General features: G+C 37.4%; 1 protein-coding gene and 2 pseudogenes across 4 annotated transcripts in view; 1 reads left to right on the forward strand and 2 right to left on the reverse strand.

Annotated features, from left to right (window-relative positions):
• MLLT10 (MLLT10 histone lysine methyltransferase DOT1L cofactor) overlaps positions 1-24,589 on the forward strand; it is a 187,714-nt gene that overhangs the window by 31,745 nt on the left and 131,380 nt on the right. For all 4 annotated transcript variants that reach the window (XM_069458815.1, XM_069458817.1, XM_069458816.1 and 1 more), the window contains exon 4: positions 20,355-20,409. In XM_069458815.1, the coding sequence (XP_069314916.1) occupies positions 20,355-20,409 (55 nt within the window). The remainder of the gene's footprint in view (positions 1-20,354; positions 20,410-24,589) is intronic.
• LOC138375436 (U6 spliceosomal RNA) lies at positions 10,741-10,838 on the reverse strand (annotated as a pseudogene).
• Positions 22,569-23,366, reverse strand: LOC138375247 (PRELI domain-containing protein 1, mitochondrial pseudogene; annotated as a pseudogene).

Raw genomic sequence — 24,589 nt, forward strand, 5'->3', positions numbered from 1 at the left:
GTTTTACTTCTATTCCTAATTTCTTAGCCTTTTAATCATGAATGGTTGTTGAATTTTAAGTGTTTTTTTCTGCACCAATGATACGTGATTTTTTCTTTACCCGCTGAATATGATAGATTATGTTCATTGAATTTTGAATATTTAACCAGCCTTGGAGTAATCTTCATGTGATCATGGCATATAATTCTTTTTATATGTTATGGGATTCTGTTTATTTATATTTTGTTAAGGATCTTTTCATGTCTCTATTCATGAGGGATATTAGTGTCTACTTTTCTTTTTTCATACTCTGGTGATAGTATTAGGGTAATACTGGCTTCTTAAAATGAGTTAAAAAATGCTCCTTTCGGCCGGGCGCGGTGGCTCACGCCTGTAATCCTAGCACTCTGGGAGGCCGAGACGGGTGGATCGCTGGAGGTCAGGAGTTCGAGACCAGCCTGAGCAAGAGCGAGACCCCGTCTCTACTAAAAATAGAAAGAAATTATATGGACAACTAAAATATATATATAGAAAAAATTAGCCGGGCATGGTGGCACATGCCTGTAGTCCCAGCTACTTGGGAGGCTGAGGCAGTAGGATCGCTTAAGCCCAGGAGTTTGAGGTTGCTGTGAGCTAGGCTGATGCCACGGCACTCACTCTAGCCAGGGCAACAGAGTGAGACTCTGTCTCAAAAAAAAAAAAAAAAAATGCTCCTTTCTTTTCTATTTTCCAGAAGAGATTACCTAGAATTGGTGTTAATTCTTTAAACATTTGGTACACTTTTTCAGTGAAACCATCTGGGCCTTTGGTGGTTTTTTTTTTTTTTTTTTTTGGGTTTAAAATTACATATTTAAACTTTAAATAGTTATAGACCTATTCAAATGATCATTTTCATAATCGGTGAATTGGAATAGTTTGTATTTGAGGAGGGGGATTCTTTTTGTCTAAACTGAAATTTATGTGTGGAGAGTTGCTTGTACTGTTATCTTACGATCCTTTTAATATCTGCAGTGTCTGTACTGATACCTCCTACTTCATTTCTGATTACTGACAATATGTCTTCCACCTTTTTTCTTTGTCAGTGTTACTAGAGGTTTATCGATTTTTATCGATCCTTTAAAAGAACCAGCTATTTGTTTATTTTTCTCTACTTTTTATTATTTTAGTTTCATTCATTTCTGTTCTTATTTTTTTTTCTTCTTTGTGCTTGCTTTGGGTTTGTTTTGCTCTTTATATAGTTTTCTGGTTACACTGATTTGAGGCATTTCCACTTTTCTGTGCATTTACTATTATTAATTCCCTCTGAGTATTGCGTTAGCTGTGTTCCACGAATTCTGGTGGGCTGTATTTTTATTTTCATTCAGCTTAATATGAGACTTCTTTGATTCATGGATCATATATATGGATGTTGTTTAGTAGCCATATATTCAGGGATTTTTCTTTTAACTTTCTGCTGCTGTTTTCTAGTTTGATTCCATTTTCATGAGAAAAACCCGTTATGTATGGTATCAACTCTTAAATTTGTTGAGGTTTGTTTTGTGGCCCCACATGTGGTCTGGCTTTGTATGTGTTTTGTGGGCTTTTGAAAAGAATATGTGTTCTGCTTTTGGTGAATGGAGTGTCCATAGATTCAGGTGGTTCATGATGTTGAATTCTATATTCTTGCTGATTATTTTTGTAGTTTTTGTAATTATTGAGAGAGGAATGTTGATGTCTCTGCGTGTAACAGTGGATTTATGCATTTCTCCATTCAGTTGTACCAGTTTTTATTCTACATATTTTGTAGCTTTGTTTTTTGATGAATACGTTTAGAATTATTATGTCTTCTTGAAAGATTGACCTTTTGTTGTTAAATAATACCCTTCTCAGTCTACTACACCCATGAATTTCCTGGGCTCAAGCAATCTTCCCTTGAGTACTCCTCCTGAGTAGCTGGGATTACGGGTGTACACCACCATGCCTGGCTATTTAAAAAAAAAAAAGTCTTGTTTTTTTTTTTTTTTCTTTGTGTAGAGACAGGGTCTCGTTACATTGCCTGGGCTGGTCTCCACAGGGTGTTGCTATGTTGCCGAGGCTAGTCTTAAACTACTGGCCTCAAGTGATCCTTCTTCCTTGATTTGCCAAAGTGCTGGGATTACGGGTATGAGCCACAGTCACCTGCCTGTTTGTCTTTTTTTTCATTTGGATTAAGATCATCCCAATTCTTGATATCACAATTTTTTTTTTTTTTTTTTTTAAGAGACACAGGGTCTTGCTCTGTTGCCCAGGTTAGAGTGCTATGGTGTGATCATAGCTCACTGTAACCTTGAACTCCTGAGCTAAAGCAATCTTCCCATCTCAGCCTCCCGAGTAGCTGGGACTACAGGCACTCACCACCACACCCAGCTGATTTTTAAAAAAATTTTTTGTAGAGACAGTCTTGTTATGTTGCCGAGGCTAGTCTTGAACTCCTGGGCTCAAGCACTCCTCCTGCCTTGGCCTCCCAAAGTGCTGGGATTATAGGATTGAATCAGCATGCCCAGACAAAATTGATTTTTGATTGAAACCGGGACATTTTTTGTATTGTTCTGGGACTCTGGATCTTCATTTAAACCTGTTTTAGCCAGTGTGCCGTCACACTTGTCTGACACGGGGAGGGTGAGGGTGGTACCTCGTCAAGCCAGGTAGGAGATGAAATTCAGATTCCCTACTCTGCCTCTGTTGACATTTGAGTGGCTCCCTGTTACTTCTGAGCAGAATTGGGAGTTATGGCTCCCCACCTGATTTCCATGGTGGATGTGGCCTCATTTTGTACGTAGGTGAAAATTGTGACTCTTTCCTAGGTCTTCTCTGCCATCATTCTGGTGGGGACAGCAAGATGGTGGTAGAGGTCTTGGCATCCCCTGCTTTCTCCAGACACCATGGGATGGGTCCTTATTACCAGCCAGTGGGGATGAAAGTTCTGGTTCCCTAATTAACCTCCTCTGACACTGCCCTGGTGAGAGTCTTGTGATGTCTCATTACAGTCTCATGAAGGTGGATGTCTAAGTTCCCCACTTGGTTGTTGGAGGAATGGGGTTGCGTGGGGCTAGGTTTTCTATGGTATTATGCTGGAGTAGACCAGTTACTGTCTTAAAGTTTTCTTTCTAGCTAATATGCCCCTTTACTAATCCCTTGACTAGAGAGAGAAGGCTTTTGTTAGGGCCTTTTTTTCTGGTCTACGCCCACCGGTACCTCTTGGGTTGCTGACTTTTTCCATTCTAAGAGTAGGATATATTAACGCATTAAGAATACTCGGGGAACTCCCTGCCGTATTGTTACTCTTTCCTGTGGTCCCTAGCATATTTACCTTCTCTCCACCTTTCAAAGTGTCTGTTTAATTTATAATGTTCATGGTTTTTCTTTGCACTTAGTAGGAGGATTGGCCCAGAAGTGTTAAATCCAGCCTTTGGTTTTATTGCGTTTGCCCTATTTTTCTGTTTTCTATTGCATTGATTTCTGCTATGATCTTTATTATTTGTTTTCTTTTCCTCTTCTGGTTTCTTAAGGTGTAAGGTTAAGTTACTGATTTGAGTTTCTTTTTTAATATAGACATTTAACTCTATAAATTTCCCTGTCAATTATTGCTTTAACTATCTTAAAAATACTTGCCATTTTTTGTTTGTCTTTTTTGACCAATTGGTTACTTCAAAGTGTATTTAGATTCCAAATATTGGGATTTCCCATTGTTTTCTTTTTTTTCTGTCACTGATTTCTTTTTTTTTTTTTTTTGAGACACAGTCTCACTCTGTTGCCCAGGCTAGAGTGCCGTGGCGTCAGCCTAGCTCACAGCAACCTCAAACTCTTGAGCTCAAGCGATCCTACTGCCTCAGCCTCCCGAGTAGCTGGGATTACAGGCATGCGCCACCATGCCCGGCTAATTTTATATATATATATATATATATATATTTTTTTTTTTTAGTTCTCCATATAATTTCTTTCTATTTTAGTAGAGACAGGGTCTTGCTCTTGCTCAGGCTGGTCTCGAACTCCTGACCTTGAGCGATCCACCTGCCTCGGCCTCCCAGAGTGCTAGGATTACAGGCATGCGCCACCATGCCCGGCTAATTTTATATATATATATATATATATATATTTTTTTTTTTTAGTTCTCCATATAATTTCTTTCTATTTTAGTAGAGACAGGGTCTTGCTCTTGCTCAGGCTGTTCTCGAACTCCTGACCTTGAGCGATCCACCTGCCTCGGCCTCCCAGAGTGCTAGGATTACAGGTGTGAGCCACCACACTCGGCCACTGTCACTGATTTCTAAATGATTATTTATTTATTATTTTGAGACAGAATCTCATTCTGTCACCCTGGCTAGAGTGCAGTGGCATCATCATAGCTCATGCAATCTCAAATTCCTGGGCTCAGGTGATCCTCCTGCCTTAGCCTCTTGAGTAGCTGGGACTACAGGCATGCACCACCATGCCCACCTAATTTTTCTATTTTTTTTGTGGAGATGGGGTCTTGCTCTTGCTCAGGCTGGTCTTGAACACATGAGCTCAAGTGATCCTCCTGCCTCGGCCTCCCGGAGTGCTAGGATTACAGGTGTGAGCCAACGCGCCGGCCTGATTTCTAAATTAATTTCACTGTGGTTGGAAACAATTCTTCGTAGGACTTGAAATCTTTTAAATTTACCAAGAGTTGTTTTATGGCCTGAATATGATCTATCTTGGTGAATGTTGCATGGGCACTTTAACAGGTAGAATGTGTGTTCTGCTAGTTTGTGTAGAGTGTTCTATAACTGTCACTTAGGCCAGTTTGGTTGATGGCATTGTTCAAGGCATCTGTATCTTTACTGATTTTCTGTCTACTGGTTCAATCATTATTGAGAGAGATTTGCTTGAAACTTTGAAATAAAATTGTAGATTTTTTCATTTCTTCTTGTAATTCTGTCATTTTTGCTTTATTTATTTTGAAGCTCCGTTATTAGGAAAATAAATGTTTAGGATTTTTGTATCTTCATGAGTTAAACTCTTTATTTGTGTAAAGTGATCTTTTTTTCTGATAATATTTTAGTTTTTGTCTCCTTTATATGAGAGTAATATAACTATTTAAACTTTCTTTTTATTTTGTAGTATTTCTTTGGTTACTTCAAAGATTTTTTTTATTTCTGGTTTTAGTTTGATCCTAATTTCTTCTAGTTTGCTTCACACATTTCTAGTGGTTGATGTTTATTAAAGGGATGCCCTATATATCCTTATAATTTTTATCAAATATAAGAAATTGTTGACCATTATTTCTTCACATTTTTCCTTATGTATTATCTTCTCCTTTAAGTTGCCTTAGAGCTAATGCTTTGTTCATAAAGCTTATGCTTTGTTCACATTTTTAAAGTTTTTTTTCCTGTTTCTTTTTTTTTTTTTTTTTTTTGAGACAGAGTCTCACTCTGTTGCCCAGGCTAGAGTGAGTGCCGTGGCGTCAGCCTAGCTCACAGCAACCTCAAACTCCTGGGCTTAAGCGATCCTACTGCCTCAGCCTCCCGAGTAGCTGGGACTACAGGCATGCGCCACCATGCCCGGCTAATTTTTTCTCTATATATTTTTAGCTGTCCATATAATTTCTTTCTATTTTTAGTAGAGATGGGGTCTCGCTCTTGCTCAGGCCGGTCTCGAACTCCTGAGCTCAAACGATCCGCCCACCTTGGCCTCCCAGAGTGCTAGGATTACAGGCGTGAGCCACCGCGCCTGGCCCCTGTTTCATTTAAGTTAGTGATTTTTACACGGTGTCATGTGCTGTAAATCTCATGCAGTGTATTTTTCATCCTTTTTTTTTTTTTTTTTTTTTTTGAGACAGAGTCTTGCTCTGTTGCCCGGGCTAGAGTGAGTGCCATGGCGTCAGCCTAGCTCACAGCAACCTCAAACTCCTGGGCTCAAGCAATCCTTCTGCCTCAGCCTCCCGAGTAGCTGGAACTACAGGCATGCGCCACCATGCCCGGCTCATTTTTTCTATATATATTTTTAGTTGTCCATATAATTTCTTTCTATTTTTAGTAGAGACGGGGTCTCGCTCTTGCTCAGGCTAGTCTCGAACTCCTGACCTCCAGCGATCCACCCGCCTCGGCCTCCCAGAGTGCTAGGATTACAGGCGTGAGCCACCACGCCCGGCCTTTTTCATCCTTTTTTAAAAAAAAAAAAAAAAAAAAAGAGACAGGATCTTGCTTTATTGCCCAGGTTGGAGTGCAATGGCATGATCATAGCTTACTGAGCTTACTGTAACCTGTAATGCCTGGTATCAGGTCATCCTCCTGCCTCAGTCTCCTGAGTAGCTGGGACTTAGAGGTGCATGCCACCATCCCTGGCTAATTTTTTAGTTTTTCTGTAGAGACAGAGTCTCTGCAAAAAAAGAGAGAGTGGTTTGCATCTGAAACCAACCAGCTTTGTTGCCAAGGCTGGTCTAGAACTCCTGTTTTCAAGTGATTCTCCTGCCTTAGTGTCCCACAGTGCAAGGATTAGAGGCTTGAGCCACTGTGGCTGGTCTGTTTGTCATAGACCTTGTAATTGTCATCTCTAGCAGTTCAAATTTTAAAAATATATTTCATGTTTTTACTTAACACATTTGTTTCTTCTAGCTTTCTGACGAAATGAAATGTAGTCATTTAAGGCACTTGTCTAATTCTATTATGTGTGTCATTTAGGATTGATTTGATTGGTTTTTATTTCATTATTGAGTATAATTTCCTGTTCTTGTGTAAGTCTTGCAAATTTTGATTGTCTTTTTGTCAATGTGAATTTTACCTTGTTCTCTATTTTTGTATGCTTAAAAATATTTGTGGATTTTGTTCTGTGACATGGTTAAGTTGCTGAGAAACAGTTTGTTCTTTTTGAGTCTTGCTTTTTTTTTTTTTTGTTTGTTTGTTTGTTTTCTTTGGATGGACCGGAGCTGTGTTTTGTCTGGGGTTAATTTTTTTTTTTTTTTCTTCTGAAGCATTTCTTTTCTTAGTACTCTGATGTGATATGAATTATTAGATTTTCCTTTCTGGCTTTTGGGAATAGGTACTATTCACATCTTTGTGTATGTTCTGGACACTGTTACCTCTAATTCTTTTGGTGGTAACCAAGGCTCCCTGCCCTTGGGTAGGTCCCTTACATGTAAGTGCTGATTTGTTATTCAACTGAAAATTCTAGGGTGAGCCTTTGTAGATCTCTTCATTTCTCTCTCTCTCTCCAGCTCTCTACTCAGTGTTGGTCTCCTTTGTGAGCTCTAGCCACCTTGGCTTCCTTGGACTCCCAGCTCCATTTCCTCAACTTGGGGAGACCACAGGCTCTGCCTGAGTTCCTCCTCCTGTTCCACGGCCTGGAAACTCTCTCAAGGCAGTAAGCTGGGCACATGAATGGCTCATGTCATTTGTTGCTTGTCTCCTAGGGATCACTGTCTTTTGTTAATTGTTGTCCAATATCCTCAGTGCCCTTGTTTCATTCATTTTGTTGGGTTTTTATTATTTCATGCAAGAAGAAGGAAGTGATGTCATTGTGCTTTTTAATTTGCATTTTTATGATGACTGGTGATATTGAGCATGTTTTAATTTATGTGTTGACCATTCATGTGTTTTCTCTTCTTTGAAGAGTTTGTTCATACATTTAGCCCTTTACCTTCTTTCTCTATTTTTTGTTTGTTTTTGTTTGTCTATAATAATTTTGAGTTGCAGGAGATTTTATATGTCCTAGATACTGGTCCTTTGTTAGATAAATGTTTTGTAAATACTTCCCCCAAATCTATACAGTTTACCTGTTTTTCTTTACTGCAGCTTTTGTTGAGCTGAACTATTTAAATCTGATGAAGTCTAATTTATCAGTGTTTTCTTTTATAGTTATTGCTTACTGTGAGCTAAGACACTTTTGCCTAACCCTGAAGTCATGAAGGTAATTTCCTTTATTTCCTCTAAAAGTTTTTAGTTTTGCTAATTAAAATTTAGGTCTGTGATGCATCTGAAATTATTTATTGTAGGTTTTATTTTTTGCATATGGATATCCAATTGTTTTTGCATCATTTGTTGAAAAGACTCTCCTTTCCTCACACTGGATTGCTTTGGTGGAACTTCATAGGGCTGCATAAGTGGGCTCTCTTTCAGAAATTTTATTCAGTTCCAATGATATATTTGCCTAGTCCTATATCATTGTCACACTATTTTTATTATTTGTAACTTTGTAATAAGTCTTGAAATCAGAATTGCAAGTCCTATATCCTTTTTCCTTCTTTTTCAAGATTCCTTTGCATATTCTAAGTCCTCCTCATTTCCATATAAATTTTAATATTAGCATTTCCATTTTTTCCAAAAAGGCTGGTAGGATTATGATCACAATTTCTTTGAATCTATAGATCAATCTGAGGAGAATTGATATCTTAACAGTGTTGAATCTTTTGAACCATTAGCATAGTATATCTCTCCATTTATTTGGGTCATTTTTGTTTTGTCTGAGCAGTATTTTGTAGTTTTCATTCTTTGGTTTTTACATGTCTTCTGTTTTAAAAATTAGTTTTAAAAAAAAATTCCATTTTTGATGTTACTTATTTTGAAATATTTTGGTTTTGAGCTCTTTGATATAGAAATTCAATTTCTGGTCTTGTGTGGTAGCTCTCACCTGTAACCTCAACACTTTGGGAGTCCGAAGTGGGAGGATCTCTTGAGGCCAGGAGTTCAAGACCAGACTGGGCAACATAAGAGATCCCAACTCTACAGGGAAAAAAAAAAAAAAAAATTAGCCAGGTATGGTGGCACACACGATTGGGGTGGCTGAGGCAGGAGGATTTCTTTAGTCCAAGAATTTGAGGCTTGTTGTGAACTATGATTGTGCCAATGCACTCCAGCCTGGGAAACAGAATGAGATCCTGTCTCCAAAAATTAAAAAAAAAAAAAAAAAGAAAAAAATCAATTTCTAATTATTTGCTCTTAGTATATGGAAATAGAATTGATTTTTGCATATTGACCTGTTTGTTACAACCTTACTTAAGTCACATTAATTCTGCTAGTTTTTTGGGTAGGTTACTTAGATTTTTCTAGTAAGTGATTAAGTCATAAAACAGTTTTACCTCTTCCTTTCCAGGTGTATTCCTTTTCTTTTCTTTTCTTTTCTTTTCTTTTCTTTTCTTTTCTTTCTTTCTTTCTTTCTTTCTTTCTTTTTTTTTAAAGACTAATGCGGTAGTGAGGAGGGGGGAAGTAGTAGAACAAGGAGTTCAATCAGTAACTGACCATGAACAATCAAGTGAGATAACTCACTACCTTCGGACCAGCCCATTTTCTTTTCTTATGGAATGGACTTAATCTTGTTCTTGTTCTTTGTGGAGAGCATTCAGCATTTTACCATTAATTATAAGTCAGTTGTAGTGTAGGCTTTTTATTGATCTTTATTAGGCTGTTTTCACATATAGGTTTTAGTATTATTTAGGTGTGGCATGGCCAACTGGTCAGAGCACAACTGCTATTGAAAAGAAAGTTTGTTATATTCACAGATCCCAAGAGAGTGGGGGCATGCTGTGCCACAGGGGACCACATGGGGAAGAACTGTGGTGAGTTAGGAGGCTGAGTGAGTGAAGGGAAACTGTGGCCAAGAGCTTTTACTGTGATTTCTGAGAAGGAATGGGTGAGGAAGGTAAAGACGTATTGGGATGGTCTAGTTTCAATAATTTCACCCTTGAAATTTCACCCTCTGGAGCATAGGTACTGTCTGTAGTTGTTTGGTACTTGGCCCTGGGGTGATTAAGCCAGGGAAATTTAGTGGCCCAGCTTGTAAGATAGATAAAAGAGATGGTTTGGGAGTGTGGGCTCTAGGATTCTCCTTGGTTTGCACATGAAAGGTAAGCCAGCAGGCTAGTTGTTGGCTGTCCCTACGAATTAGCTAGTCATGCGAGGGGCAGTCTGTCTCTCCAGGGTCAGCAAGGCCCCCAAGATGTCAAAGCATCAAAAATACAGAAAAAAAAACACCCTCTGATTAATACAGTTTGACTAATATCTAGTCCTAGTTTTCTGTGAATTTATATCATGAATGCATATTGAGTCTTGTCAAATGCTTTTTCTATATTTGTTGAGATAATGATATATTTAAAAGAATTAATATGGTAAATTTTATTGTTTTATTTTCAAATGTTATGCTTATCTTATATTCATGAGATAAACCCCACTTGGTTCATTGTATGTTATCCTTTTTATATATTACTGGATTTGAATTTCTAATATTATATAGTTTTGCATCTGTCTGCATTAGGGATGTTATACTTTTTTTTTGTTGCTTTTTGTCAGGTGCTGGTATTATTGGTATATTCATCGGTATTATTCATGCTGAACTTAGAAAATGATTAGGGAAGTATTGTCTACTATTTTCTGGAAATGTTGGTATGAGATTGATGGTGTTTCTTTCTTAGTGTTTGAAGGAATTTACCAGCAAAGAAACATGGAGTCTAGAGTTTTCTTTCTGGGAATGATTTCGATAATGAATTCAATGCTTCAGATTTTCTGTTTCATTTTGTCCATTTTGATAAGCTTTATTTTTTAAAGGAATTTTTTCATTTCATCTAAGCTGTTGAATTGGTTACCATGAAGTTATTAATAATAATCTTTTGTCCTCCTAATATCTTTGGATTTTGCAGTGATAATTCCTCTTTTATTCCTGATATTGGTAATTTGTTTTCTTTCTCCTTTAAAAAAAAATCAATTTTCCTTGCAGTTTATCAGTTTTATCTTTTCAGAGAACCAGCTTTGATTTAACAATTTTCTGTTTTCTATTTTAATTTTTTCTGCTCTTAAAAAAAATTTTTTTTTTATGTGTGTCATCCATGTGCAGGGGCGCCATGGTAATCTCTGTATCATTTCAATTTTAAATGTGTGTTGCTGAGTGCAGCACTTACTCTTATCTTTACTATTTCGTTTTTTCTACTTTGGTTTATTTTACTCTTTTATGGGTTCTTTAGATGGAACCCTAGGTCATTAATTGTATATCTTTCTTATTTTGTAATGTGGTCAGGGAATATACTCTGTGTGATTTCCATTGCTTTAAATTTGTTGTGACCTGTTTTGTGGCCCAGTATGTGGTCTCTTATGGTGAATGTACCAAGCTCATCTGAAAAAGTGTGTATAGTGGTTTTAGTATTGTTCTTTATTGATTTTTTTTTTTTTGGTCTAGTTTTGTCAATTACAGAGATAGGGATGTTAAAATATCTTACTCTGGTACATCGTTTATCCCTGTCTTTGTGACAATTTTTGCTTCATGTCTTATGAAACTTTGTTGTTAGGTGATAGATTTATGATTATTATAACTTCATTGTTTGATTTATCATCATGAAATACCACTCTATCTTCACTGTATAACCACTCAACATTTCATGCTTCTATTTTTATCCATTTACTCCCGTTTGTGTCTTATGGACATAATATAGTTGGGTTTTACTTTTAAGTCTGTGCTGACACACTTTTTTAGTATGTCTCTTAACATTCAATATAATTATGTGGTTAAGTTGTGGTATACCATTTTATCTCTTTTTCATCTTTTTTTTCTTTTTAATATACAATTCACATACTGTATTGTTCAGTGCTTTAAAATGTACAGTTCAGCGGTTTTTAGTAAAATATTCAGAAAATTATGTAACCTCCACAATCAGTTTTAGAACATTTTAATCAACTCAGAAAGCAGCTCTGGCCATTTACAATCACTCCTTATTACTTTACTTCCCCAGCCCTTGGCAGTCACTAATTTGTTTTCTGTCTCTATAGATTTGCCTATTTTGGATGTTTCATATGATTGAAATCATACAACATGTGGTATTTTGTGACTGGCTTCTTTGCTTTAGCATAATATTTTTAAACATTTATTGTTGTAGCAGTTATTAGAACTTCATTTCTTTTTATTGTCAAATAACAGTCAATTGTATGGATATACCACATTTTATTTCATACATTAGTTGATGGACATTTAGGTTGTATCTACTTTTGGGCTATTATGAAGAATATTGTTATAAACATTCATGTACAAATTCATAGACAGTTGTTTTCAGTTCTCTTGGTTATGGGATTTTTGAGTCATGTGTTAATTGTTTAACCTTTTGAATAACTGCTAAAGAGGTTGTACCATTTTTTATTACCACCAGCAGTATATGTAGATTTTAATTTCTCTGTATGTTTGACAACATTTGTTATTATTTTGCTTTTGATTTTAGCCATCTTACTATGCATGAAGTGGTATTTTATAGTGGTGTTGATTTGTGATGTTAAACGACTTTAATGACTAATGATTTAAGCACCTTTTTTGTACTTATTGGTCATTTGTAGAAATGTCTATTCAATTATATCTTTATTAATATATAATAATATAATCCTGTAATATATATTATATATGGTCGAGCTCTTTATATATTCTGGATACAAGTCCCTTATCAGATACGTGACTTGTAAATATTTCTTCCATTCTGTGAATTACCTTTTTACTTTTGTGATGATAGTTTGCAGCAAAAAAGTTGTGAAGTTTGGTAAGTTACAATTTGTCTGTTTTTTTTCTTTTGTTGCCTCTGCTTTTGGTGTGGTGCCTAAGAAACACCATTGTTCTACCAAGTTGTGAAGATTTACTGCCATTTTTTTTCCTAAAAGTTTTATAATTTTAGCTCTTACATTTAGATCTATGACCCATTTTGAGTTAATTATTTTGTATGTTATCAGGAAGGGGTCCAACTTAATTCTGGTGCACATTCCTCTAGCAATTTAAATATATTTCCTTCCCCTTTTCAGTCTGTTTATATAGTAGACCACTTACGGTTAATGTTGCACCACTACCTGTAAAGTGTACAAAGCTTGAAATCACTGAGGTTCTTTTATGTTACCTCTATTTGCTGTCAGTTATACTATTGTCATTTATTAATATTTATATGTATTCTGAACCCTAGAAGACTATTATTTTGACTTTCAATAATTATATGTAATATTAAGAACTTTAGTGCTAAAGGTCTTTTAAAAATTTACCCAGATATTTACCATTTGAAGCACTCTGCTTTCTGACAGTTTGAGTTTTCTAGTATCATTTCCCTTAATTCTGGAAGAATTTCTTTAGCTTTTCTTGCAATACATGTCTGCTGGTAATGAATTGTGTTTATTTTCTTTTATCTGAAAAATACCTATTTCACCTTCATATTTGGAGGAAATTTTAGTTGGATATAGAATTCTGTGTTGACAGTGCTTTACTTTTAGCTTTACTTTTAGCATTTACTTTTAGCATTTTAAAGATACTGTTTTACTTTCATTTGGCTTCCATATTTTATGATGAGAAATCTGCCATTTATCTGGTCACTGTTTCCTTGTATGTGCTTTGTCATTTTCTTTTGGCTGCTTCAAGACTTAACTCTATGTTTGCTTTTTTGCAAGCCTTTTTTTGCTGCTTGGGGTTTGCTGAGCTGCTTGAATTAGTAAATTTGTCTTTCTTCAAATTGAGAAAATTTTCAGCCATTATTTCTTTAAAATTTTCTTTTCTGTCTCATTGTCTCTCTCTTTCTTTCCTCTTTTCTGGGCCTTCAGTTTTTCATATGAGACACTTTGGTCTTTGGTATTGTCCTGTAGGTCCCTGAAGCTCTGTTCATTTTTTCCACTCTGTTTTCTCTCTCTCTCTCTCTCTCTCTCTCTCTCTCTTTTTTTTTTTTCCCCCAGATTGGGTATTATCTATTGACGTAGCCTCAAGTTTATTGATTCTTTTGTTATCTCTATTCCGTTGTTAAGCCTGTCCAGTGAATTTTTCACTTCATTTATTGTATTTGTCAGTTTTTAGAATTTTCATTTATTAATAGTTCTTTTTTATAGTTTCTTTACTTATGTTGAGATTTCCTATTTCATTTATTATAGGTACATTTTCTGTGACCTCATAGAACTTATTAAATCTGTTTTAAAACCCTTTTCTGCTAATTCCAATATCTGGGTCATCTTGGGGTTGAACTTCATTGATTGTCTTTTATCTTGAGAATGATTAACATTTTTCTGGCTTTGCATAGGTCACATAACTTAGATTGTCTCCTAGACATTATGAGTATTATTTGTGGAAAGCCTGGATTCTATTATATTCCTTTGAAGAAATTGGAGTTTTTTAAATCAAGCAGTTGATTTGGTTGGATTAAAACCTCCTGTAATGTGTTTTGAGCAACTATTTAAGTCTTATTTTTTTTTCCCTTGGCTGGACTGCTAGCCTGGCCTGTGCGTGTGTGTTCCAAATCAGTGAAAGATGTGGGCCGATTTTGTACATAAAAATTTGGAGCTTTCCCCTCTTGTTCTCTCTTCAGGATTCAAATCTTACTTTAAAGAGGCTAAGGTTGCTCTGAACTTTGTCTTCTGATTCTTCAGATATTAAAACTGCAGGAGCCACTATGGGCTGACTGGCTTGTTATCAAGCCAGAAGTCCTAAAAAATGGGAAACTCTCCCCGTGCAAGTCCTTTCCAAGTTTTGACTTTGCACCAGAATCTGGGTGCTTTTGGTCACTTTCCATTTGCTTCAAGTAGCTGTTATTTGTATTTTGTGCAGAATTTATAATTGTTATGTGTATTAAGGGTTTGTCTCATAAGCTTATTGTTTTGGAAGTGAAAGTTCATTTTATCATGGATTTAGAAATACTATATTACAGTTATTTTTATTAACCTTAAATGATTTCATCTTTGGCTAGTAGGAGCTTTTCTAGATTGGCCCATAAGTCCTTTTAACATGACTCTAGTAATCCTTCATAACTTCCTTGCTGTCTGTGTTTCAGACCTGAGCTAGACCTAAAATCACTCACTTTTTAGAAGTCTCATCCCTTTAGGAAATGCTGTTTGGAGACCACAGCCTGGCACTAGGGGTATTCATTTCTTTTTTTCTATCTTTTTTTTTTTTTGGAGACAGAGTCTCGCTCTGTTGCCCTGGCAAGAGTGCCATGGCATCAGCCTAGCAACCTCAAACTCTTAGGCTCAAGCAATTCTGCCTCAGCCTCCCGAGTAGCTGGGACTACAGGCATGCGCCACCATGCCTGGCTATTTTTTCTATATATTTTTAGTTGTCCAGCTAATTTCTTTCTATTTTTAGTAGAGACGGAGTCTCACTCTTGCTCAGGCTGGTCTTGAACTCTTAACCTCAAGCAGTCCTCCCGCCTCAGCCTCCCAGGGTGTTCATTTCTACTGTGGTAGTCATGAGTTTTTCTAAAACAAGAAAAAAAATAGGTTAATTTTTATCTTTTGCTTAAAAAAGGAAGAAATGATAATGGTAAATGTTTTATCATACTGGGAAAGACACTTTCTTTACACATTCACACAGAGTATTTCTCACACCATATGTGTGGGTTTTTTCCCACTCTGACCAATATTTGGATACCAGCTGTGTGTCTTACAATTCATTTCAGTTCTGACATGATCTACCTGGAGTTTGCAGCAGATCTCACAAGTTAAAGGGCTCTGTCCCACAAGACGGTCTCTGCTTCAGATGTCAGTCGCAAGTCCAGGCTTCCTATTACTTCAGGCCTATTGGCTGTAAGCTAGAGATTTCCACGACCCCTTTTGGGTCTGATAATTTGCTAGAATGGCTCACAGAACTCAGGGGAACACTTTACTTATGTTTACCAGTTCATTATAAAAGAAATTATAAAAGATAAGAATGAACAGCCCTGTGAAGAGGTACATAGGGAAAGGTCGGAAAGGGTCCTGAGCACAGGAGCTTCTGTGTGTGCAGAGTTGGGGATCCTCTGGCCATATGGATGCATTCACCAGCTCAGGCTCATCACGGTTGGGCATGGTGGCTCATGCCTGTAATCCTAGCACTCTGGGAGGCCGAGGCCAGAGGATTGCTGGAGCTCAGGAGTTCAAGACCAGCCTGAGCAAAAGCTCAACCCTGTCTCTACTAAAAATAGAAAAAATTAGCCAGATGTGGTGGCGCATGCCTGTAGTCCTAGCTACTGGGGAGGCTGAGGCAGGAGGATCGCCTGAACCCAGGAGTTTTGAGGTTGCAGTGAGCTACGATGATGCCACTGCACTCTAGCCCTGGTGACAGAGTGTGACTCTGTCTTAAAAAAAAAAAAAAGCTCATCAAATCTCATTGTTTTTCTCTTCCCCAATTGCTAAACAAGTACTCTTATACCTAATCATCACAAGGATTAATCTATCTTTGACTGTAGTCTTAATATTAGATTTAGTTATACAGACGGTCCCTGATTTACAGTTTTTTGACTTAAAGATGGTGTGGAAGTGGTAAGCATTCGGTAGAAATCGTACTTAGAGTACCCATACAACCATCCTGTTTTTCAATACAATTTTCAGTACATTACATGAGACATTCAGCACTTTATTATAACATAGCTTTGTGTTTCATGGTTTTGCCCCACTGTAGGCTAATGTAAATGTTCTTAGCATGTTTAAGGTAGGCTGGACTAAGCTACAGTGTTTGGTAGATTAGGTGTATTAACTCATTTTTGGCTCAGGATATTTTCAACTTTTGATAGCTTTACTGGGCCATGTTCCCATTTGTAAATGGAGGAGCATCTGTACGTATGTCCACAGTTGTTTCTTTCCCACAGGTCAAATCATGTAACTAATAGTGTTTCCCTCTGTGAGAGAGGTTGCCTTGTAATTTAGAACCAAATCATTGTCTGTATTTCATCAAGTGTGCTTGTGTTTTTGTTCCTTCGGCATCCCTCCATTATGTATTTTTTGAGTTACCATGTCTGGAGACTATTGCAGATGTTAGGGCTGCAGCCATGAAATGGAGCTTATAATATAGCAGAGGAAATAAACTTAATTGCATAAACAATTACTTGTAATTGTGACATATGCCAAGGAAGAAAGTATGGAGATTCAGAGACACCATCTCTGACTTTAAGTAAGGACATGAGGGATAAGTAGAAGTTACCCAACTGTGAAAGAGGGTCCCGTGAGGGCTAATATTCCATTTAGAATGAAAACAACACATTTAAAGGCTCTGAAGCAGGAATGAGCTTTGGAGCATTTGCAGAATTGAAAGAAGAAAAGGCAGTGTTGCCCAGAGAGTGAAATGATGAGGGAGGAGGGAAACTTGTGGAGGTAAATAGGGAGTAGATCATGTAGGAAAACCAGTGAAGGGTTTTAAAAGGTCAGTGGTATATTTGAATTTGCATTTTTGAAGTTCACTATGTTGTGAAAGGTTCACTGTACAGATTGGTCATGAGTGAACATTGGGAGACTACAGTAGTCTCTCCCCAACCTCCCATCTGAAGTTTTGCTTTCCTCAGTTTCTGTTAACCCATGGTCAACCTCGGTCTGAGAATAGGCGAGTACGGTACGATGAGATATAGTCAGGCATCGCTTAATGATGGGATTACATTCTGAGAATGCATTGTTAGGCGATTTCATCATTGTGTGAACATCATAGAGTGTACTTAGAGAAACGTAGATGGTGTCGCCTTGTACACACTTGGGCTATGTGTAATAGCCTATTGCTCCTAGGCTACAAGCATGTACAGCATGTTACTGTACTGAATACTGTAGGCAATTGGAACATAATACTAAGTATTTGTTTTTCTAAACATATCTAAACATAGAAAAGTTACAGTAAAAATACGGTATGAAAGATAAAAAATATATTTTTTATTACGAAAGATAAAACCTGTATTGGGCACTTACAATAAATGAAACTTGCAGGACTGCAAATTGCTCTGGGTGAGTCAGTGAGTTGTGAGTGAATGTTGGGCCTAGGACATTACTGTGTGCTTCTGTAAACTTTACAAATATTGTACACTTACGCTACACCAAATTTATAAAAAAATAAAATAATTCCACCACAACGTTAAGATGGCTACACTATCACTAGGTGATAGGAATTTTTCAGCTCCATTATAGTCTTTTTTTTTTTTTGAGACAGAGTCTCACTCTGTTGCCGGGCTAGAGTGCGGTGGCATCAGCCTAGCTCACAGCAACCTCAAACTCCTGGGATTAAGCGATCCTTCTGCCTCAGCCTCCTGAGTAGCTGGGACTATAAGGCATGTGCCACCATGCCCGGCTAATTTTTTTTTTCTATGTATTTTTAGTTGTCCAGATAATTTCTTTCTATTTTTTTAGTAGAGGGGGCGGGTCTCGTTCTTGCTCAGGCTGGTCTCGAACTCCTGAGCTGAAGCGATCCACCCGCCTTGGCCTCCCAGGATGCTAGGATTACAGGCGTGAGCCACCTCGCCCGGCCTGTCCAGCTAATTTCTTTCTATTTTTAATAGAGATGGGATCTCACTCTTGCTCAGGCTGGTCTTGAAGTCCTGACCTTGAGCGATCCTCCCGCCTCAGCACTCTCAGAGTGCTAGGATTACGGGCGTGAGCCACCAAGCCTGGCCTCCATTATAATCTTATGGGAGCACTGTTGTATACGTGATTTGACATTATATGGTTCATGAATGTATTTTCAGAGAGAGAGAGAGAGAGAGAGAGAGACAGAGACCACATGCACATAACTTGTATGTATGTATGTATGAATGAACAAATGAATGACAAGGTTTCACTCTGTTGCCCAGGCTGGAGTGCAGTGGTGTAATCATAGCTCATGGTAGCCTCGAACTCCTGGGTTCAAGCAGTCCTTCTGCCTCAGGCTTCCTAAGTAGCTAGGACTACAGGTGTGTGCCATCATGCCTGGCTAATTAAAATTTTTTTCGTAGAAAAAAACTTTTTTTTTGCTTGGTTGCCTAGGCTGGTCTCAAACTCCTGGCCTCAAATGATCCTCCCACCTTGGCCTCCCAAAGTGTTCGGATTACAGGCATGAGCCATTGTGCCCGGCCCTTCTCATAAGTTTTCTTATAGTATATTGTTATAATTGTTCCATTTTATTAATTGTTAATCTTTTATTGTGCCTAATTTAGAAATTAAACTTTATCATAGGTATATATATGTATAGGAAAAAACAGTATGAAGGGTTTGGTATTCTTAGAGATATCTACTGGGGGTGTTGGAATTTACTCCTGTAGATAAAGAATGTACCCCTGCTGTATTTAGGAAGCCACTGATGTGGTCCTGATGAAAGAAATGATGTAGGCTTGCAGTAGGGTAATAGAAGTAGAGATGGAGAGAGGTAGGTCAGAGCCCACCAGTCTTTAGGGGGAGAAAGGGAAAAAATGGTTATTGATAAAATGTGACATTAGGGAGTAGAATGTGAAGTGATCAAAGATTGTGCGTGCTAGGCATCTTGCATGAACAATGTGTGGTTGAAAATGTCATTACAAAGATAGGGAAAACTGCACTAAATTTATAAAAAATAAAGTAATTCCACTACAATGTTAAGATGTCTACTTTTGAGCAGGTTTTGTCATAAATCATTGATGAAGTGTCTCTGTAGCTTAGGAAGTTTTATATCTGGATCTGACGACAGATCTGAATAGGAGATAAAGTTTGAGAGTCACCGGCATATTTTTGTAATTTTGTTGGTAATGGAAATTTTAGATAGTGAATGAAATGGCCTAGAGTTTCACACAAAATAAGAAGGCACCTTAGGCTGCAGCCCTGAGGAACCATAACATTTAAAGGTTGGATAAGGTGATCAGAAGGGTGCTGCTGCCAAAGAGGTATGAGGAGAACCAGGAAAGTGAAGTAATGGAAGACAAGAAACATAGGCTCTTATGGCTTATGTTTTCTATTTAATATTTCATCTTAATTTCCTATACTACCTTTTCCTTTGTAATTTATTTATATTACTATATTGTTTGCTGTAAAACCTTTTGGGATTAAGGTAGGGTATAAATACTAAATATTCAAGTGTGACCTTCAGGAACATGTTCTTCATAGCAAGATAATGCAGTTGAAACTTAACTCTGTTTAAAAAGCAATGGTAGTACTGGCTCTGCATCTATTTTCGGTTTTAAATTCTAGGAGTGGAAAGGATAGGGAGCCACAATAACTTTTGAGTACCATTGTGTGTGAATGATAGGAGTAACTAGAATAATTAGACTAGTTTCTTCCTTTCAGAAGGGAAGTCAGCACATGTGAGAATCATGTCTTGCCACTTAAATGAAAGTTCTAGAGTTTGGCTCTAATTAGGAAAAACCAGATTTACTTGCCTGCAATAATGCTAGCTGATCTTAGACTGAAAGTAAAGAGATAACAGGCAAATGTTAAAAGCCTTGACCCAGTCCTATGCTGAGAGGACCTTTTTGTTTTTGTTGATGTTAAGACTTAAAAAATTGTGGCAGAAGTTTAAAAATTAAAATGTATTTCAAGAAAAGTTGTTTATCTCGTGTTGAGGAAGATCACTTGTCATTGAGAACAATTATTTACTGAGGGATGTTCTAAAATATTCTTAGGGGCAACTAGTACAAATGCTGCTCCCACATTTTCAATAGTTTTGAAGTTTCAAGGAAGATGTTGTTTTTGGTAATCTGATGAAAAATCTCTTTATTTCCTTTTCCTTTTTTTTTTTTTTTATAGAGATGTGAACTTTGTCCCCATAAGGATGGAGCTTTAAAAAGAACAGATAATGGGGGTAAGTGCAGAGATTTTTGAAAAAAATTTTATTGAAAATTGGGGTGGTGGAATATTTTATATTTACATAAAATTTTATACAGGATGATCAACATAATTTAAAAATCTTGATTTTTAAATGGAGATAATTTCTTATATTGAAACTATTTTTGAAAAATAAGCCATTTTTTGTTGTTAGAGATAAAATTTGTTTTAGGCTCTTTTCCCCCCTTCTTTGTATATTTCTAGACAGGTGATGTTTCTGGTGAATGTTAATTTTAACACCCCAAGGATCTTTGTTACTTGAATATAAGGAAATACTGATTTCTGTCCTAAACTTTGGTATGCTTTCCTAAGGACCCTTATGTATTACTCATTTTCATCTTCACTCTTGGTTATCTTTTTCAGAGAAACCACGTTTATTTACAGCCCAGTACTGTTCTTGAATATGTAGACATGAATTTATTACACCGTGGCATACTGTGAAAATTAAGTAACTGATGAGGAAACTCAGAAAAGTGGAAGTATAGAAAAGAGTAATGGCATGAGTAAATAAAAGGGAAAAATACAAGGCCCGGGCACAGTGGCTCACGCCTGTAATCCTAGCACTCAGGGAGTCCAAGACAGGAGGATCGCTTGAGCTCAGGAGTTCGAGACTGGCCTGACCAAGAGCAAGACCCCATCTATACTAAAAATAGAAATACTAGCCAGGTGTTATGGTACACACCTGTAGTCCCAGCTATGTGGGAGGCTGAGGCAGGAGGATTGCTTGAGCCCAAGAGCTTGAATTTCCATTGAGCTGTGTTGACACCACAGTGCTCTACCCGGGGCTCTACCAGTGTCTCAAAAAAAAGAGAGGGAGGGAATACAGTGTATTTTTGAACAACTATATATTTTTTTCAAAATTTAATGTTTAGACTATGTTATACAGTCACATTTTCCAAATTTAAAAAGAACTTTAAAAACCTTGGCCTGTTACTTCTGTTCCCCATCTGCCCAGTTCCTCAACAAGTTTCCCACCACCAGTGTAACTGCTGTTATTACTTTCTTGCATATCCTTCCAGATTTCTTTTGCATATACTGATATGAACAAATATTTACTCTTCCCATTTTTATACAAATCGGTTAATATTATACATACTCTTCTGCATCTTAATTTTTCTCACTGAACAATGTATCTTTTCATTATCAGTATAGAGGTTTTTTTTTCCCATATATCATGTAAACAATCACTTTTTTTTTTTTTTAACAATCACTTTTTGGTAGACTTTCTAATCTACTTTTGTGACTAATGCTTATATGCAGGTATATCTGTAGGATTATTAATTCTCAGTAGTAGAACTGTTGGGTCAAAGGGATTTTGCAATTAATTCTGATAGATATTTGCTGATTATTCTCCCTGAAGTTGTACCACTATATGTTCCCAGCAGCAATGAATGAGAAAGCTATTTTTCATACCCTTTGTAATCTAAGAGGTGAAAGTTGGTATCTTAGCAATAATTTTGCATTTCTCTTATTAGTGAAGTTGAACCTCTGTTTATATTTTCAAGAGCAGTTTTTTTCCCCTTCTTCTTTGGTCTGTTGGTCTGTACATATCCTTTTTTTGATTTGGTTGATCTTTTTCTTTTTCATTTGTTGGCGCTTTCATAGGAACCTTTTATATATTATTATACTTTTTTGATATGAGCTGGACTGTTTTTTTGCCCATCTTTCCTTATGGGGCTTTTTACAGTGAGAGAGTTTTTGATTTTTATTTAGTTGAATTTATTAATCTTGTCTTTCATGACCTCTGTATTTTGAATCATTAATTAGAAAGACTTTTCCAATTCCAAAGTTATAACAGAATTCTTACATGTTTTCCTCTAGTATTGTGGAGGAGTTGGTGGCTGATTGAATTTAACAAATACTTACTGATTGTCTGTTAAGTGCTAGATATTGTTGCAGGTACTTGGGACACATCAGAGAACAAAAGAAGATCATTTCTCTCTGGAGCTCACAGTCTAGCAAATTTTTTTTTTACCACTTAATCTGCAATTCTGTCTGTGATCCTGGGCAAGTTACCACATTTCCTTGCACCTCTTTCCTCAGCTGCCCAATGGGGGAATAAGCAGGCACGGTTCAGATGTGCATAACATGCCAAGTATATTTTAGATGCCATACAGGACATCCATCCCCAACCCTCTACCCAGACAGAAGATAGGGCTGGAGGTTTATTTTTAATAATAAAGTACAATGGGGAGAGGGCAGAGGGATTGGAGCCGGGTTGTCTAGGGTGCTGTAGTGGTAGTGAGGAGAGTGCTGGGGAGCTGCACCAGGGCCTGGATTGGCCACGCAAACTTGCTGCTGCTGCTTCTTGGTGATTGTTTTGTTGGCAAGGTCATTGGCCTTTTCTGTAGCAGTCAGTGCCATCTCGTTTGCCACCTTCTCCTTAGCTTCTTTGGCTGTCTCAGTAAGTGCTTTGGAAAGGGCCTCACCTTGCAGCTTGGTCAAGATGTAAACAAAACCTGTCATAGTCTTGGCCACGCTGCTTTTGAACTGAGCGAGACCAAATCCCTGGACAGCTTTGGAGATGCCAAATTAGCTAGAGGAGACCCTGACGTTCCAGTGGATTTTGGTCGAGCTGTAGCCGTTATCATCTGAGTTCACACATTGTTCCTTCACTACCATTGGCAGGATGGTTGATGTTCCAGGTGAAGGTGGTCATGATCTGATTCTGTGGGTCCACAGTAGAGTCCTCTGGGATATGCACTGAGTGAACAGCATTGGCGAGAAACAGTTGTTTGGCCCAGCATGGCATCATGTTGGTCTTGGTGAGGAGTCACCAGGACAGTGGCTTCTGCTCAGGGTTTACCTCCTAGTGTACTATGTCTTCCTTCCAGACATGTTTGCTGTAGGGATTCGGGTACCGATGCCCGAAGGCAGGAACCCATGGTTCAAGGAACTCCAGAGCATGCCCTGGCCCAGGAAATACTTCACCATCATCCCTGCAAGGGCAGACTCAGTGCCTGTACAGTATTAGGGGTGTGGATTCTGGGCAGCAGACAGGTAGCTCAGTTACCACCTCCTCCTCTGCAGGTTAGCCTTTGATGCATTTGGAATGTATCCATCGAAGATAGTGGGGAGGTATGGATCCAACTTTTATTTTTCCCAGATGCTAATATGCTACTGTTTGTCCCATCACCATTTATTGAACAGTTCATCTATTCTCACTGATTTGAAATGCCATCTTTGTTATAGCCTAAATCTGATGTGTATTTAAAAAAAATTCAGACTAGATTGTGCTCCAAAATTGATTTTTAAGTTATTTTGGAACCTAAAATGCAATTTCCTATAAAAAGGTTAATTATAGTTCCAGGTTAATTCACAAAACCCCACAATGTACCTGAGGTACAGTATTGATGATACCATTCTTTAATATCTAATACTCATTTATCATGCTTGAAAATATATTCCAAGTTTTAGGCTATTTTTCTTTTCCTGGCAATCAGGATTAGGAGTTTCTCAATTCAACTATTAATTTTTTTTCAATCTTATCTGCTACATAGGTCTCAGTCATTAAAGGTAAGTAAGTGTTTTAACATATCGTGGTTTGTGAAAAGTAGGATATTATTGGTAAAGGGAGAAGTAAATAATAAAGATACAGGTATATTGGGACATTAAAAATGGTACAAAATTGAACTGTGAGATGTGAGTGGTGAGCCTTCTGAGAGGTGAGGCTGATAGTATTGGCAAGTTTTTCTTCTCTCTGCCTTTCTTTCCCCCTTTTCTCTCCTTTTTCTTTTTGCCTTTCCTTTTTTGTTTCCTTCTTTCTTTTTTTACCTCATACTCATTGTGGTGAGTCCCTGAACTCTGAGAATAACGTGAAATTTCCGTTTTAGAAAAATCGCTCTGACAGCGTAGTGGCGACTAGGTTGGAAGAGTGTGAGACCAGATCAACTATAAAAAAGACAGGTGGAGCTGGATCTTTGGTGCATTTTACGTAGAAATGTGCCATTTAACGATGGGGGTACATCCTTAGAAATGCATCTTTGAGCAGTTGCATCGTTGTACGAACATCATGGAGTGTGCTTGCGTAAACCTAGATGGTATGGCCTACTGCACACCTAGGCTGTAGGGTACAGCCTATATTGCTCCTAGGCTGCAAACCTGTATGGCATGTTACTATACTGAATACTGTAGGCAACTGTAGCACAGTGTTATTT

The sequence above is a fragment of the Eulemur rufifrons genome, chromosome 25, assembly GCF_041146395.1.
Source record: "Eulemur rufifrons isolate Redbay chromosome 25, OSU_ERuf_1, whole genome shotgun sequence".
Taxonomy (NCBI): Eukaryota; Metazoa; Chordata; class Mammalia; order Primates; family Lemuridae; genus Eulemur; species Eulemur rufifrons.